Source organism: Myotis nattereri, assembly GCF_964212035.1.
Source record: "Myotis nattereri genome assembly, chromosome: 8".
Taxonomy (NCBI): Eukaryota; Metazoa; Chordata; class Mammalia; order Chiroptera; family Vespertilionidae; genus Myotis; species Myotis nattereri.
Genome location: NC_138083.1, coordinates 61,639,771 through 61,655,033, shown reverse-complemented (window position 1 = coordinate 61,655,033; position 15,263 = coordinate 61,639,771). Strand labels below are relative to the sequence as shown.

Genomic DNA, 15,263 nt, shown 5'->3' with positions numbered 1-15,263 from the left:
TGCATATAGCCCTGATTAGCCAATGAAAAAGGTATCGCCGTATGCCAATTACCATTTTTCTCTTTTATTAGTGTAGATGATACATTTTCTTTTTTTTTTCCCTATAAAGGACTAAATGGTTTTGATTTCTTTAAATCTTGTTTCTAATAAAAATTAGCATTTGGCATTTACAAGACCCCTTCCCTTTGTGCCCTGAGAGGTAGCTATATACTAACTGGGTCCAATGGAAAAGGGAGGCCGGGAGGGGTCACACAACCTGCAGCCTGTGCCTCCTTACCCCCTCCAGTGCCTGCCCCTCTGATCTTTCCTGCTGTGGCTGAGTCGATCATCCTTACCCTTTTTCCTTACATAGAGCCTTGGAATGGTATACTCAGTGCCATCACAAGCTCCTCTGCATCCCCAGAGCTTAGCACAGTGCTTGGACCCTAGTGAGTATCTGGTAAATGTAATCCTAGCAACTCCATGACATAAAATGGCATTATCTCTGCTTTGGGAAGATGAGGAACCTGAGTCTCAGAGGTGTTGGGAAATCTATAATGACCACACAGCTAGTGGTGAGAGAGCTGGAATTTGAAATTAGGTTTAACTACAAAGAGGATGTTCCTTCCCTATATCATGTGTCTTATTTCAAAGTTTAGTCCACAAATTATGTGGCCCAGAGTAATTATTTGAAAGTTAGAATTGTTTTTTTCCCTTAGACTATGCCAAAGGAAGAAAGGGTGACTCTGACTGCCTAAAAGGGTACATGTGACACCTGACACTATATTGTATTTTAGGCAAGAATGATATTGATTACTAATTATTGATAAATACAGTAGTTTATTTTCCAATTAATTGAGAATACAGCGCTGTTTAGATCTGGAAAATATACATCATTTTCTAATAGGTGAATGTTAACTAAAGCTACTTTTATATGCATGTAACAGAATTTTTGTATCTGAAGGCTAACTTTTCATTGTGATGTTTTGCACTGTAGTAGGGATTGAGCCTGCAACTGGAGCATGTTCCCTGACCAGGAATCACACCTATGACATCTTGGTTCCTGGGTCAATGCTCAACCCCTGACCCACATCAACCAAGTAACCTCATAATCTTCACAAGAACCATATAATGTTGATAACTCAAAGGTTCCTTGCAAGAAGCAGAAGAGAATGAGATGTTCAAGAAGGTAGTGTTAATGGAGTGAACATGTTTTTCCTTGGACTTACAGGTGGCAGACAATCAAAAAGATTGCTGCTGCTTAAAAAAAAAATTTGGTCTATACATTATAACATCCAACTTCTAAACCATATTAAATTATATGCCAACAATTTTAGCTCCTAACATAGGGAACTTCTTAAAACAAAAATGCATGTTTATCTCTACCTTTCATTAATAACAATGATCTCTTTTCTTGCTTTTATTGTCAAAAGATTTGTTTCGCAGTCCCATCTGAGGTGACACATTTTACAGACTTTCTGACTCCCACTCTCTTGCTGAGTCCCTTTAACAAAATCTGATGTGTGATACCAACTGGGGACAAAAGTGCAGGCTGATGGCCCACGAGGAGAATAAATATCATTCCCGATATAGCTTTGGGATCAAATCAAACATTTAAGGAAGTGCAACATATTACCTTAAAATAAATACAATTGCTTTATACTGCCTATTTATCTTCAATGGAATGAAAACTTGTCCTTCACCTTGTCCTCAGAAAACAGCATGGGTTTTTCAAAGGACAAATAACTTTATAATGAGAAAAAAATAGCATATTTTAATACACTTCTAATTATCTGTCTAGTTTGTTACAAAAGAATATTTGATAAGTAGTTTGAGTAAATCAGGTGCTAGAAGTTAACAATGAGGCTTTAATATGTGCTCACATTTTCCTAGTTAACTACGTAAGGCAAAGCAGCTTAAGGAAAGACATGATAGAATTAAATGAAAATAGCAGACATTTGCAAAGTCTACCACAATAATGCATTCAAGGGAAAATCACTTAAATAAAAATCTGGACATATTATATAAAAATAATTCTTGATTTATATATAAAACTGAAGGTATTATATGACACACATCGTTTTTAAAATCAGAATTATTGCCCTGGCCGATGATGCTCCATGGTTAGAGTGTCGGCTCAAGCACTGAAGAGTCAAGGGTTCGATTCCCAGTTGAGGGCTTGTACCTGGATTGCTGGTTCAATCCCTGGTACTGATTGGGGCATGTGCAGGAAGCAACCAACCAATCTGTCTCTCTCACATCGATGTCTCTCTCTCTCTGTCTCTGCCTCTCTCCCCCTTCCTACATTCCACTCTCTGTAAAAATCAGTGGGAAAAATATCCTTGGGCTGAGGGTTAACAAAAAATAAAAATTAAAAGTAAATAAAACCAAAAGTGTTTTGGGTGAAGAAAATATTTATGCTTGCCATAATATAAAGTATTTCTTGTCTCATTTGAAATCTTAAGTAGAACACAACCTTTAAAAAGTAAGGCAAATATTTCTTCATTCCTTATGCCCTTATCTCTTCCCTATTCATAAAGTAGTGAGGTTCCTATTTGCTGCCCTGATTCTCAGCTAGAAAAATTATTCATAAGTGTCTTTTTAAATATAACCATTGAGAAAGCATTTGGTTGAGAGGACAACCATCGTATAATAAGTTACCAATGACAATAAAAGCACAACATTAAAATAATTGGGGCTCCTTTTATTAGAAGAACAGAGTGGGTGCCATTAATTAAATTTACATTCACATGTTTAGGCATTGGTTTTAATGTTTGGGTTGCCGATGTGCTTATTGCCCACCTCCCATCCCCATGGACAGACAGATCTGTAACAGATGTTTCCCCCACTTAATAATATCTCTTGAATTAAAAAAATAAGAACTTAATTTTTTAACTTTTCACTGAAATATCAGAATGTTTAATTAATAAAAATTTTCAAACACTGAGTTTTAATTAAGAAGACATGTAGCTCCAAAACATTTATGAACAAATTCAAGCAACAAAGTTGTGAGAACCGAAGTGAGTCATTTGAAAACATGATCACCTAAAACTGAAAAATGTGATTCTCAAGCATATAGACCATTGGAAGGTATAACATATTATTAACAAGGAATATTGCAGACATATCTATATCATAAATAGCGTCACAGAGGGAATTTTTGTTGTATAAAGTTTGTGTTAAATTCATTCTTTATTTAGAGATGCTCTTTTATGCCAAAGTACAAGGTTTTCGGTGTTGGGTTGTGTCTGCATGTAATGAACAGTGGAGGGAAGAGAGAGAAAAGAGGTGGTTCTAAATGAGTTTCTCCCTGTCTTATTAAAGAAAACAAATTGCATCTATGAACAGACATTAAAATTCTGTCCTAGGTGCTAGTTTACCAGCTGGAATGATGGAATTTGTGTTCCTCCTAGCCCACTACAGATTTAAATAATTGTATGTGACAGAGCTGAAGTGTTGATCAATAAAAAGACAACAATCATTTACAGTGAGACTTCAGTGCAATTTCAAGAATCTGCACTAACCAAGCTCAGTGCTTGTAGCAGAATCAATACCTTACTTAGGGAAGAGCACAAATGAAGTACCACTGAATTTTAACACCAATGAATATGGATTAAAGAAAAATCAAATCAATTGAAAGAATGGGTTTTGGAAATCACACAGTGACAGTATTTTTGAACACATAATACTGTGAATAATCCAGGAAAGCCAACAGATGTTCACTTTCATCTCCCCTCTTTCTTCTAGTAGTTATCATTTGGGAAAAGCTTTCTTGTATTGCAGTTTGATTACATGTGCATTTTGCAAATTTCCAGATGTGTTCAAATGTTTTAATCTACATTATGGCTTTATATTTTAGGGCCCTATGATTCCCTAATCAGAGTTCTTATTTCTCTAAATACTAAATGAAATGGAAAATTTTCATATACCCCATTTAGTTTGAGAGTATTATAAACTTTTTTCCCCTTCAAACTAGTTTTTCTAGCTATTTTGGTCTTCTATTTACTCAATAGATAATCAGTCCCATTTTGTTGTACTATAATAATGAATTCCTTGCAGAGAATATTTACTTTTCTGCACGAAATCTTTGACAGGTGAGATTGAGATAATTTCCTCTCTCAGATTTGTGCAATAAAATTTACCCGTTCAAGACAAGCATCCTTGCAATAAAGGTAGTGTCCACAGTGGATTTTCCTGTAATACTTACTGAATATTGTCCCATAACAAATGAAACTGATTGCAGCATTATGGATTTAGATAATGAACATGGATCATAAATTTATTTATGTTAAGATGCTAACATGGTAGATGAAGGTATAAAAGGGGGCAGAATACAAAGTGACCCTGTCAAATTCCAGGGATATTAAGCTAATAACAGGATGATGTTTACCAGTATCAAAGCAGAGCAGTGCTGAACTTGGACCATAAGGCAATATGACAACTGTGAAAGAAAATGTGACAACCTAAACTGAAATCTTAGAGGAGATAAAGAGTCAAGCCTGATGAAATGATGCGAGATCTGGGGTGAAAGCTATGTATTTTGCATACTCTGACAAGTCTCTGAATCTGTATTGTTAGAGGCATAAGAATAAGAAGTCTGAAGAGGTCTATAATTAATGAACTAGCAAGGCTTCAAAAATCTCCAAAACCAACTAGGAAGGTTTAAATGAAAACAACAATAAAATAATTCTTTAGGCAGCACATATGACAGAAAATAGGAACAGCAGTTTAAAATGCAGGCGGCAATTTAAAAAGATAAGGGGGAAGGAGGTTTGGGAAGGGGACTAAGGTGGATTGCCCGAAGGAATATTTTTGAAAAGTTAGACTTGGAAAGATCTGTACAAAGACGCGGATGGAAGTCTGACAGAAAGGGTTTGAAGGAACAATGCAACAGAAATAGAAAATATGTAAAATGAATTTATATAGAAACAAAGTAGAACAGGGAATAGCTGGCTGTTTGGAGACATGGCTAGGATTTCAGCTTCCTGCAGTTAGGAGGCCCTGGAGGTGAGTGACGTTTACCCTTTCATTTTATTGCGGTGCTTCTGCTGTAGAACACAGACTCCTGTCCTAATGGCCCACTGTTGCTAATTCTAGGCAACTGTTAAATTGGTCAGAAAAAAATGATGGTGCAAAGGCCATGGTCAGAGCGTCAACTTTCATTTAATAATAACTCAGCCTTCCGGAGTGAAAAAGGAATGACCCATGGCCAGGTACACCTGGGTCTTAGACAGCCATCTAATGAGTGTGTGCCTTGGGTCATTCAGATGAGTGCAACCAGTCATCACCACACGCACACCAACCCTGAGGTTCTGGGTGGTGCCAGTGGCATCACATTCTAGCAGTAAGAATACCCGAAATTTGGAAGAGAGCTTTTACATATTCCATAGTGTTTTCATAAACTACACCTATGAATGGCAATCCTAAGTCCTTTATATGAGCTATTATGTTGAGTGAGTCAACAGAGCAAATTAAAAATAATTTCCTACAATATTGTAGATTTTTCAAATTGGGATTCTACCCTATAGTGACTTCAATATCAGCTACTCCTATTCTGTTCTTACTCTTGATTCTGTGGACTAAAATTAGTATATATCTCATCAGTGGTAAAAAGTCCAACTAATCACTGTAGGATTCTATAGTGAAAACATAATAAAAACGAGCCAGGTTTCAAAGGGTTAATGAAATAAAATTCTACAACAGGAACATGGAAACGAATCTGATATAGCCTTAATTGTGACTGTAAATGTTTCCTTGGTGTATGCTATTGAAAGTAATAGATTATTTTGAAGTGAATCACTTCTGATAGTACAGCATATCTGAATCCCTCTGAAACAAGTAGAAATTTCATTTATATAGATTAATGAGCTTATGACAAGTTCGTATTCAAGAGTTATTCAGGCATTCCTTTGCTCCTTCCTAGGAAGAATAAATTTATTTTATTCATTCACTGTAAAAGTTACACTTTGTAATTTCTTAGCTAAATAAATCATCATGGAATGAGAAATGAGACCTACAAGTTGGTAATAAACTTAAATCTGTTCAAATAAAGACTTCACGATGCTCTTTCCACCAGTCTATCGCAGTGACTTTCAACCATTTCATCTCATGGCACACATAAACTAATTACTAAAATTCTGCGGCACACCAAAAAATGTGTTACATATTTTGCTGATCTGACAAAAAATAGGTATTATTTTGATTCATTCATACCAAACAACTATTGTTGTGTTGCCTGTTGTCATTTTTTCATTTGACAATCTACAAAAGAGGTCAGTGTCCCAGACTATTTAGTCAGGTATTGCATTTTAAAAAAATTCTTGCAGCACACAGGTTGAAAATTGCTGGTCTATTTCTGTTTAAACCAATTGTATACCACATAGTCCACTGAGAAATTAGCCAATTTATGAAAAGTTAACCAAACTTAAACCCCAGGTAAACAAACAAACGGTCCACTTAAAGAATAGAGCTCAGGATGAAAATGCCAGGTGCCGTTGGGTAACTAAATGGCTGCAAGCAATTGTAAAGCCTCCTCGCAACAGACTGGGGCTTTTGTTCCTCATCTTCAAAGAACAACCCCCTTGCAGCCGAATCAAACTTTACACAGTACTTGATCACTGCACATCAAAGCACTTTCCTTTTCCTCAGTCATTTCTTTTAATTAGAACTAATACAGATAGGGGTTTACATGCTGACTGAGGTTGGTTGCAAATCCCTGGAAAATGCATTCAAGAAATCAATCAATTTGATTTTTGTTTTCATGCCTCCAGCCCATCTCTTCCCTGCTCAGTACCTGACAGGCGCGCCTCGGCTTTGTGCAGGCTTCAGCATGACTGTCACTGTATTGTCAGTTTGATTCAAAGGGGTCTCAAGTTCATAAGCCGGCATAGAGGGTGCTGGGGAAAACACAAAAGATGGGAGACTCGTTATTTCTGGTTTATATTTCCAGTCTTCTGTCTACTTTCATTTTAAAAAACAAACATTAATAATACTATGCACTTAGATTAAATTGCAGCTATCAACTGACCATGAGCAGCCTTTATGTATATACCTTTCACAAAATATCAGGGACAACTGATAAAACCACCACATGCCAACTTCTTTGATCTCAGAGATCAAAGTTGGGAGAGAACATTCACAGGGCTTGTGAGTTGTTCATAGTATTCTGTTTCTCAAATTTCTGTTTGGATTCTTGCTAAATGGGTGTGGTGAACTTGTGAAAATCCATTGAGATGTACACTTATAATTTGTGTACTTTTCTTCAAATGCACATTTAAGAAATAATTACTAGGATCATAACACTGAACTTTACAGTTCTTCCAGGTAAGTCAAGGTTTTTTGTTTTTTTTTAAAAATATATTTTATTGATTTCCCACCGAGAAGAAGGGAGAGGGATAGTCAGAAACATCGATGAGAGAGAAACACCGATCAGCTGCCCCCTGCACACTCCCCACTGGGGATGCGCCCGCAACCAAGGCATATGCCCCCGTCTGGAATCAAACCCGGGACCCTCGAGTCCCCAGGCCGACGCTCCATCCACTGAGCCAAACCGGCCAGGGCAAGTCAAGGTTTTTTGTACCAAAGATCCATCAGGGGATTTGAAGATGACAGTAGGAGCCAGAGAGGCTTGTTGAAATTAGTGACCACTGGTGAGCTCTCAGGGAAGCAAGGAGTGAAAAAGATATGGGGATTGAAGTAAGAAAATCAGGGGTTTGACTTTTCATTGTGCCTTGTTTTAACCAACATAAGAGCTGGGACACATTATCTCTGGAGCTTTAGTTTACTCATCTTTAAAAGTAGAAAATTACCCTCTAGGGTTGTTATAGGAATTCAAAGAGACAGAGATAAAGAGAGCCAGACAAATATAATTCTACAAATGTTAGTTCTCTTCCTAATGTGAATCCTATTTCCAAGGCCATTTCCTGGCATTCTTTCTTTTCTAGATTGTTAGCTCTCATTACGAGAATATAACAGAGCTCTTCGGTAATTCTGTCATCACCATGGACAAGGAAATCATCTCATAAAAGCCGGGATGTGAGTGTGCACCTGGTCTTTTACGACCACAGGTACGACCTGATGAGAACACTAGAGATCATTTTTTTACAAATATAGTTTTTAAATATCTGAAATATAAAAAGCTCTTACATAAAAGACAAGGGTTATATCTCAGTTCCATTTATTGGATTTTCTCAGCATTAAAAATTAACTCCAATTCTCTGAAAATTAACTTGAATTCATAATACAGAATTACATTTTGTATAGAGAGTAGTTCTCTCTCTGAGATCCATGAAAGTAGAAAACAGGGGCCCATAATTTGTAATTTTTTTGAACTATAAAAATTACATAGTTATTCTTGATGAGCTTGTGTAGGCTAATTAAAATGTCACCTACCTTTGCTTTCGAATAGAATTGTATGAACTTGGTGGGCTAACAGCTCTTTGAATCCATAACAAGCAGAATTTTCATTTAATAAACATGATATAAATGAATTATTTTCCTATAAGAACACAGTGGTAGGTACAGGCAAAAATTACAAAAAAAAAAAAAAAGAAAAAGAAAGGAAAAAACGGGCTTGGAGGTATACACATTGGTACACATTTCCTCTTTAAATCTTCATGATAAATCCATGCAGCAGCCAATATCTTAAATTACATTTGGAGGTAAATTCCTTGATCAAAATCAGATAGGGAGTACATAGAAAAAATTACAACTAGAACCCATACTTTTAGATTGCAAGTCCAATGCCCTTTCTACTCACTCATCTGTACAACCCATGTCATTTTCCTAACCTCCCAAGGCCTTCTTCATCTTTCCAACTCTCTATGTCGTTCTTCTAACCTAAGGCTTCAGATCAAATACCAACTGTATATTAAATATCAAGTCAAATTTATGCTCACAAATAAAATCGTACAAAATAAAAATTTTTCCTTTAAGTTATAATTGCTTAAAAACAAAGTTCCAAACCTTCTCCCTCAAAACCCAGTAGAATACTTACAGTACTCTAGTTGTATTTCCCTTCCTTTATTTTCAAACAAAAACTTTTATAAAACAAGGAATGAGGGACAATATATACGAAAATCAGGCTAATTATTATATAGCTACCCCTGACTAAGTTATCTCCCTCACCCGCCTCCTGCTCATCTACCCCCAACCAAAACAATCAAAGTCCAAACGTAAATACTTCCCCTCTCATACCCAAGGGGGAAAAAATGGAAAAAGAAAATGCCCATGGAATGTGTTTATTGCTGTTTCATATCCCATACCAGATGGCAACTCCATTTCCTCTAGTCTAAAGCACAAAGAAATTTTCTGCACAGTTGCATATGCCCAGAAATATTTCTCAAATTATATCTTTTGTTGGATGATGTAATTGAGATAACAAACAAAAAGCTGGAGGCCCTAAGTGCCTGGAGCAACTTCTCTGTTGCGGCCTGTCTCTTTCTCTTTAGTACCTGAAACTGCTAATGGTGATGGTCCCAAGGAAGGCTGAGCCTCTGGCACTGAGCTCCATATAGCCCCACCTTTCTTCTGAGCACTCAGTCATTCAAGGCTCACTACAGAGATTTTTCCAGCACTGCTTCTCTGATAATTTGGGGATAAGAGTGAACAGAACAGAACTTTCTGCTCATGTCCAAGTGCCCCAGTGCAAACTGTGAAAACAGTGGCTTCTTCTTAATACAGGAGAATCTTAAGCTCCCAAATAATACATATCTGTAACATTTCATTTAATTCCATGATTCTGATTTTTAGATATCTGAAAGTATTCATTTGAATACAATGCCAGTTTGGGTGAGCTTTGCATACTTGACAATGGGAATGAAAAAGTACAAAATGTTACTCCTGATAAAAGACATAACTCTGATAAAATACCTGATATTTTGGTGGTAAACTGATTTGTTGCTGGAGGTCCAAAACCCTTGGCTGTGCTAGCTCGGATGGTAAAGGAGTATGTTGTCCCCGGATACAGTCCAAAAAACAGAAAATGGGTTTCATTTCCCAGTTTTGAAACTCGGCCACTTTGATTGGATAAGTCTATTTCCGGGTCAAAGGAACTGACTGCTTTGTAAGTGATCTGCAAGAGAATGAGAATGTGATTAAATATCTAGAGGTAGTTCAAGATTGCATCTTTATCCAATAAAGCCTTCTGATGTATGCACTGTCAGGCACTTTAGGATAAGCTCTCCTATCCCTTTAGACCCTTCAAATCCTGGATCCAACGAAGGGGCGCAGGAACTCAGCCAAAACTCTTATGAGTTACTACTTTTATAGACAGAAGAACTTACAGCCAGTAGATTAGAACATAAGGGATGAGGTCAGGTTTAACGTAATACCTTGAAGTTGTTTGCTTTCAAAATGTCATTTTGGAAAACAACACTACAAAATACAAAATAATAAAATATGGTTCAATACAAAATAATAAAATATACAACTAGCTCAAACAGATAAGAACATGACAAGGGTAAGGCCTCATTCATCTCTCTTGTAGTGGCCACAGTTTGATTTAGTACTGAATCGGATTACGGCCCCCTGGAAACAAGGACACTTTTTCCATTTTCATCAATGTGGCCAAAAATATCTGCTTCAAAAATAAATCCTAAACATGTGTCAGTAGCTGCTGATGCTATGACGGCAGTCCTCATGACAGGTCATATTTGTGTCTTTTCTTTATCGCTCTTCAATAGATGTCAGGCTGTAAGTATTTTGTTCTGTACCGTTGAGTACAGTAGCCACTAGCTACAAGTGGTTATGGAGCACTTGGAATGTGGCTAGGGAGACTGAAAAACTTAAAATGTAATGTAATTTAACTTAAATTAACTAAAGTTCAAATTTAAATTGCCACTTGTGACTAGGAGCTGCCATTTCCGACAGTGCAATGCTAGAAGCTTTTGCTACATAACAGGTGTTTGAAGCACACTGGGTGAGTCTGATATGTGTGAAAATAAATATAACTATAACATAGGTGCCTTTAAATTTTTCCCTTTCAAATGAATTTTAAAAGAATTTCACTCTAAGTAGCTCATCAGCTATTCAAGAACATACATTTTAGTGGTGATTACTAACTTCTACCAGTTGTAATGACATAATTTTTAAATGTGGCATATTCAAAGTTTTAAATTACAAAACTGAGCACTCTTCTTGCTTTTAAATAGGTAAACTGACTTATAATTTATGTGCATGAACACTAACACTGTTATTACACGAAGTGATAGCTCACATTCTTTCTTCCTATATTCATACCATGTCATTATAATTAAGGAGACCGCTCTGAAAGAATATTTAGATTGAGTCAACTGAGCTTTGGAAAGAAACTGTTTCCTATATATATTCATCTCTGCAGTGACTGGCACTCTCAGAATCAGGCAGCTTGTCTGTTGTAAACCCTCTAGCACAGTGGTTCTAGACCTGTGGGTCGCGACCCCTTTGGGGGTCAAATGAGCCTTTCACAGGGGTCGCCTAAGACCATCGGAAAACACATATATAACTGCAAATTGTTTTTGCGATTAATCACTATGCTTTAATTATGTTCAATTTGTAACAATGAAAATACATCCTGCATATCAGATATTTACATTACAATTCATAACAGTAGCAAAATTACAGTTATGAAGTAGCAACGAAAATAATTTTATGGTTGGGGGTCACCACAACATGAAGAACTGTATTAAAGGGTCGCGGCATTAGGAAGGTTGAGAACCACTGCTCTAGCATATTTCCCTCACAAGGCTACTCTGAAGCAAGAGACAAGACCATAGCTCCACCAGCGTGACTCAGTAGTTGAGCGTCGACCTCTGAGCCAGGAGGTCAGTTTGATTCCCAATCAGGGCATATGCCTGGGTTGCGGGCTCGATCCCCCATGTGGGATGTGCAGGAGGCAGCCAATGGTTTTCTCTCATCACTGATGTTTCTGTCTCTCTCCTCCTCTCCCTTCTTCTCTGAAATCAATAAAGTATATATTTTTTTAAAAAGAGAGAGAGAGAGAGAGAGAGAGAGAGAGAGAGAGAGAGACAAGATCATGTCTACCACCCAGCTGCTGTGGGAGGGACTCAGCAATGTCACTGCTATGTGCTCAAGTGCTTACTTAGTCCTCCATTCTAATAGCCCCAGAAGATGAGCTAAGCTATGGCAGCATAATTGCTCCCCCAAAGTTTATTTATTCATTCCGTCAGCCGTTCGAAACATATTAACTGCATGCCTCCTTATGTACCAAGCACTGTGCCCTGAGCTGGGGTCTCATATAGAGATTCAGACTTGGTACCTCCCCTGGAAGAGGTAACAGTCTGGTGGGGAAGGGGAGAAGCAATTCAACAATGATGATACAGTATAATTAAAATAAGGACTAGCACTGCCCACCAGGACTAGGTTAATCGTCTTGTTCATTTTGCTGTCTTGTTGAAAACTTTAATGGGACACAAATGTATATGGGACAAAGTCCAAGCTCCCTAACTTTGTGTTTAAGACCTGCCCTCCCCAGACTTTATATCTGAATACTTGACATGATGACATTATTACCTTCTGTCCTGGTTAGTCTTCTATGAACACTTCCTGGGCTTTTCTCACCCTGTTTTTGCTCACTAACTTTTGCCTGCCTGCAATACCACAGAGTAGCTCTGGTCCTGTTTTCTCTACTTACTCAGATTCATTCATCCCATTCAAATGTTGATTAACTGGACACACACACTGTGGTCAGCACATAGACACAACCCTGCCCTCAGGTAACTAAGAATCTGGACTAGGATGGGTGGAGCTGGGTAGAGAGACAATAAGTAAGTAAATAATTTAAAAACACTAGGTTCTATAGAAGAAAGAGAGGTGGTTAAGATAAAGAATATTGGGCGGGGGTAGAAGAGGAGTTTGACTTTCTATAGTTTCATTATCCAGGGTTAACAATAGTCTGAAAATATTAAATGGAAAAATCCAGAAATAATTTTTAAGTTTTAAATTGCATGTTCTTCTAAGGAGTATGATGAACTACATCATACCCAGGGACATGAATCATCCCTTTGTGCAGAATCTCCACACTGAATACAATCCCCATCTGTTGGTCACTCAGCCTTCTCAGTTATCAGATCCACTGTCCTGGTATTGCAATGCTTGTGCTCAAATGATCCTTACTTTATGTAATAAAGCACAAGAGTAGTGATACTGGCAATTTGGCTATGCCAAAGAGAAGCCACGAAGTGCTTCCTTTATGTAAGAAGATATGTGTGTATAGGAAAAAACATAGTTTATATAAAGTTTGGTACTATCCAGTTTCAGGCATCCACTGGGGGTCTTGGGGTGTATTCCTTACAGATAAGAGGGGATTCCTGAATTGGAAAAAGCAGGGTGATGTGATACTTCAGAAGATTTTTGGAGAAAAAATATCCCATATACATGGCTTATTAAATTCAAGGAGAAAAATAATGAGAGATGTGGTAATAAGTATAAATTGTGATTAGATCATGGGAGGCCTTGACTATTACAATGAAACTTCTTAACATGACCCCTAGATTCTACTTCTTTCTGTACTACTACCTATCTCAGTCAATAGTGATTATCTGAGCCCAGTTATCCAGGTGGGATCTTTAAGTGTCTTCCTTCAACTCTTGATCCATCAATGCCCCACTCAGCTGACACTGCACTCTATACTCCAGTGACACACTAAGTTTATTTGCATTTGGTACTTCATTCTCTTTGTAGTTAGTTGCTGTTAGGACTATAGAGAAGGGGCAGTACTTTATATACTTTTGTCTTCTTCCAATACCTTACACATACTAAATTAAAAACCAAACAAACCGGTTGATACGTTACTTTCATGACCAGGGGTCTGGAGTTTTCTCACTAGGCCCTCAAGAGCTATTTAGTGAGTTACAATTAAAATACTTGAATATATATTCTTGTTCATTTGGGAGTATTACTGACTGATAAGCTTCTAGAAATAGGCTTGATATATAATGTTTAAATTTTGATAAGGCATTTCACAAACCTACAGATGTAGAGGGCCAACTGTATGCATTTTTCTATGCCGTTTTATATAAGGGACTTGAGCATCTGAGGTTTTTGTTATCTCCAGAGGGTCCTGGGACCAATCCACTGTAGATACTAAGGGATGATTGTTAAGTTTTGGGGGAGTCAAAAGTTACATGTTGATTTTCAATTGCAGTGGGTTGGCACCTCAACTCTCATATTGTTTGAGGTTCAGCTATATAAAAAATGTTTTCCCCATTTTCCTCATATATTCTTACTATTTAATTTTTGTGTTTAGATCATGAATATGTTTGGTATTTATTTTTGTATGGTGTGAAGTGGGGATCTTATAAGGCATATTATTCTTGTATTCATAAGTAAACTTTCACTGCAATTTCTATCTTGGATAATTTTTCAGTAATCTCTGAAAAGTGAAATGGGAAAGCAAGGGTATGTTATTTTGAATACTTCTGTACTAAAATATCCTTTCAAAGAGCAACATTACAACTATAATTTCATTAAAATGAGAAAAATGCAATTATCAGTCCAGGTTTTAGGAAGATGACTGATAAAATTAAGTGGCTGATTAGGACATAAGGTATGAGCAGGGTTGGAGCTAGAACAAAGGTGGGGAGAAAGGAAAGGAAAGGCTAGTTCCAAAGGCTAAAGGTGGACGTCGAGGGACCATAAAGGAGAGGGCAAAGAATAACAGCAGAAGAATATGTGAACGCTGTTAACTGCCATAATTCCTAACAAAAATGACATTGTCAGCATTTTCCAGTCATTACTGGTTGGTGTGTCATTCATAAGAGGAAAGTAAAGAGAAAACTTGAGAATAAAATGAACTTGTAGAATATTCATTTATAACATCTATACCATTCAAGTTGTTTTCCTTCTCTCCTTCTAAAACTACCCAAGAGTGCTCCCTGCCTAAGAAATACCTGCACCATTTTTTGCTAAACTTTTTTCCAACTATGATAATTAAGCTCTCCTTTGAGTTTTTACCTGTGGTCATATGTGTTTCTATGACAATACATTGTTCCTAAAGTCCCTGCTTCCCTTTGGGTTATCATTCTACTTCTTTAGCATGATATCTGTCCCAGGAGACTGTAGTCCTCCAGAGTGGGGACGGAGTCTGGTTCAACATCAGTCCTTGGCTCCAGGAGGAAGCTCAGTCTATCACTGATTCTGGCCCAGGCTGAATGAATCACAGTGTGCAGAGCTTCTTAGCTAAAGAAGAGCTCCCTCCTGAAACCTCAAATAAGGCCTACCTTGAGGAGCCTGGAACTCTCTCCTTCCTATTTCTAGAAAACATGGACAAAGAAGAGAAAGATTTG

At 37.3% G+C, this 15,263-nt stretch overlaps 1 protein-coding gene across 1 annotated transcript in view; it reads right to left on the bottom strand.

Annotated features, from left to right (window-relative positions):
• Positions 1–15,263, bottom strand: part of PTPRM (protein tyrosine phosphatase receptor type M) — a 482,851-nt gene that overhangs the window by 250,654 nt on the left and 216,934 nt on the right. The window contains exons 9-10 of the mRNA XM_081097861.1: positions 9,850–10,051; positions 6,773–6,875 (exon numbers count right to left, since the gene is read on the bottom strand). Of these exons, the coding sequence (XP_080953987.1) occupies positions 6,773–6,875; positions 9,850–10,051 (305 nt within the window). The remainder of the gene's footprint in view (positions 1–6,772; positions 6,876–9,849; positions 10,052–15,263) is intronic.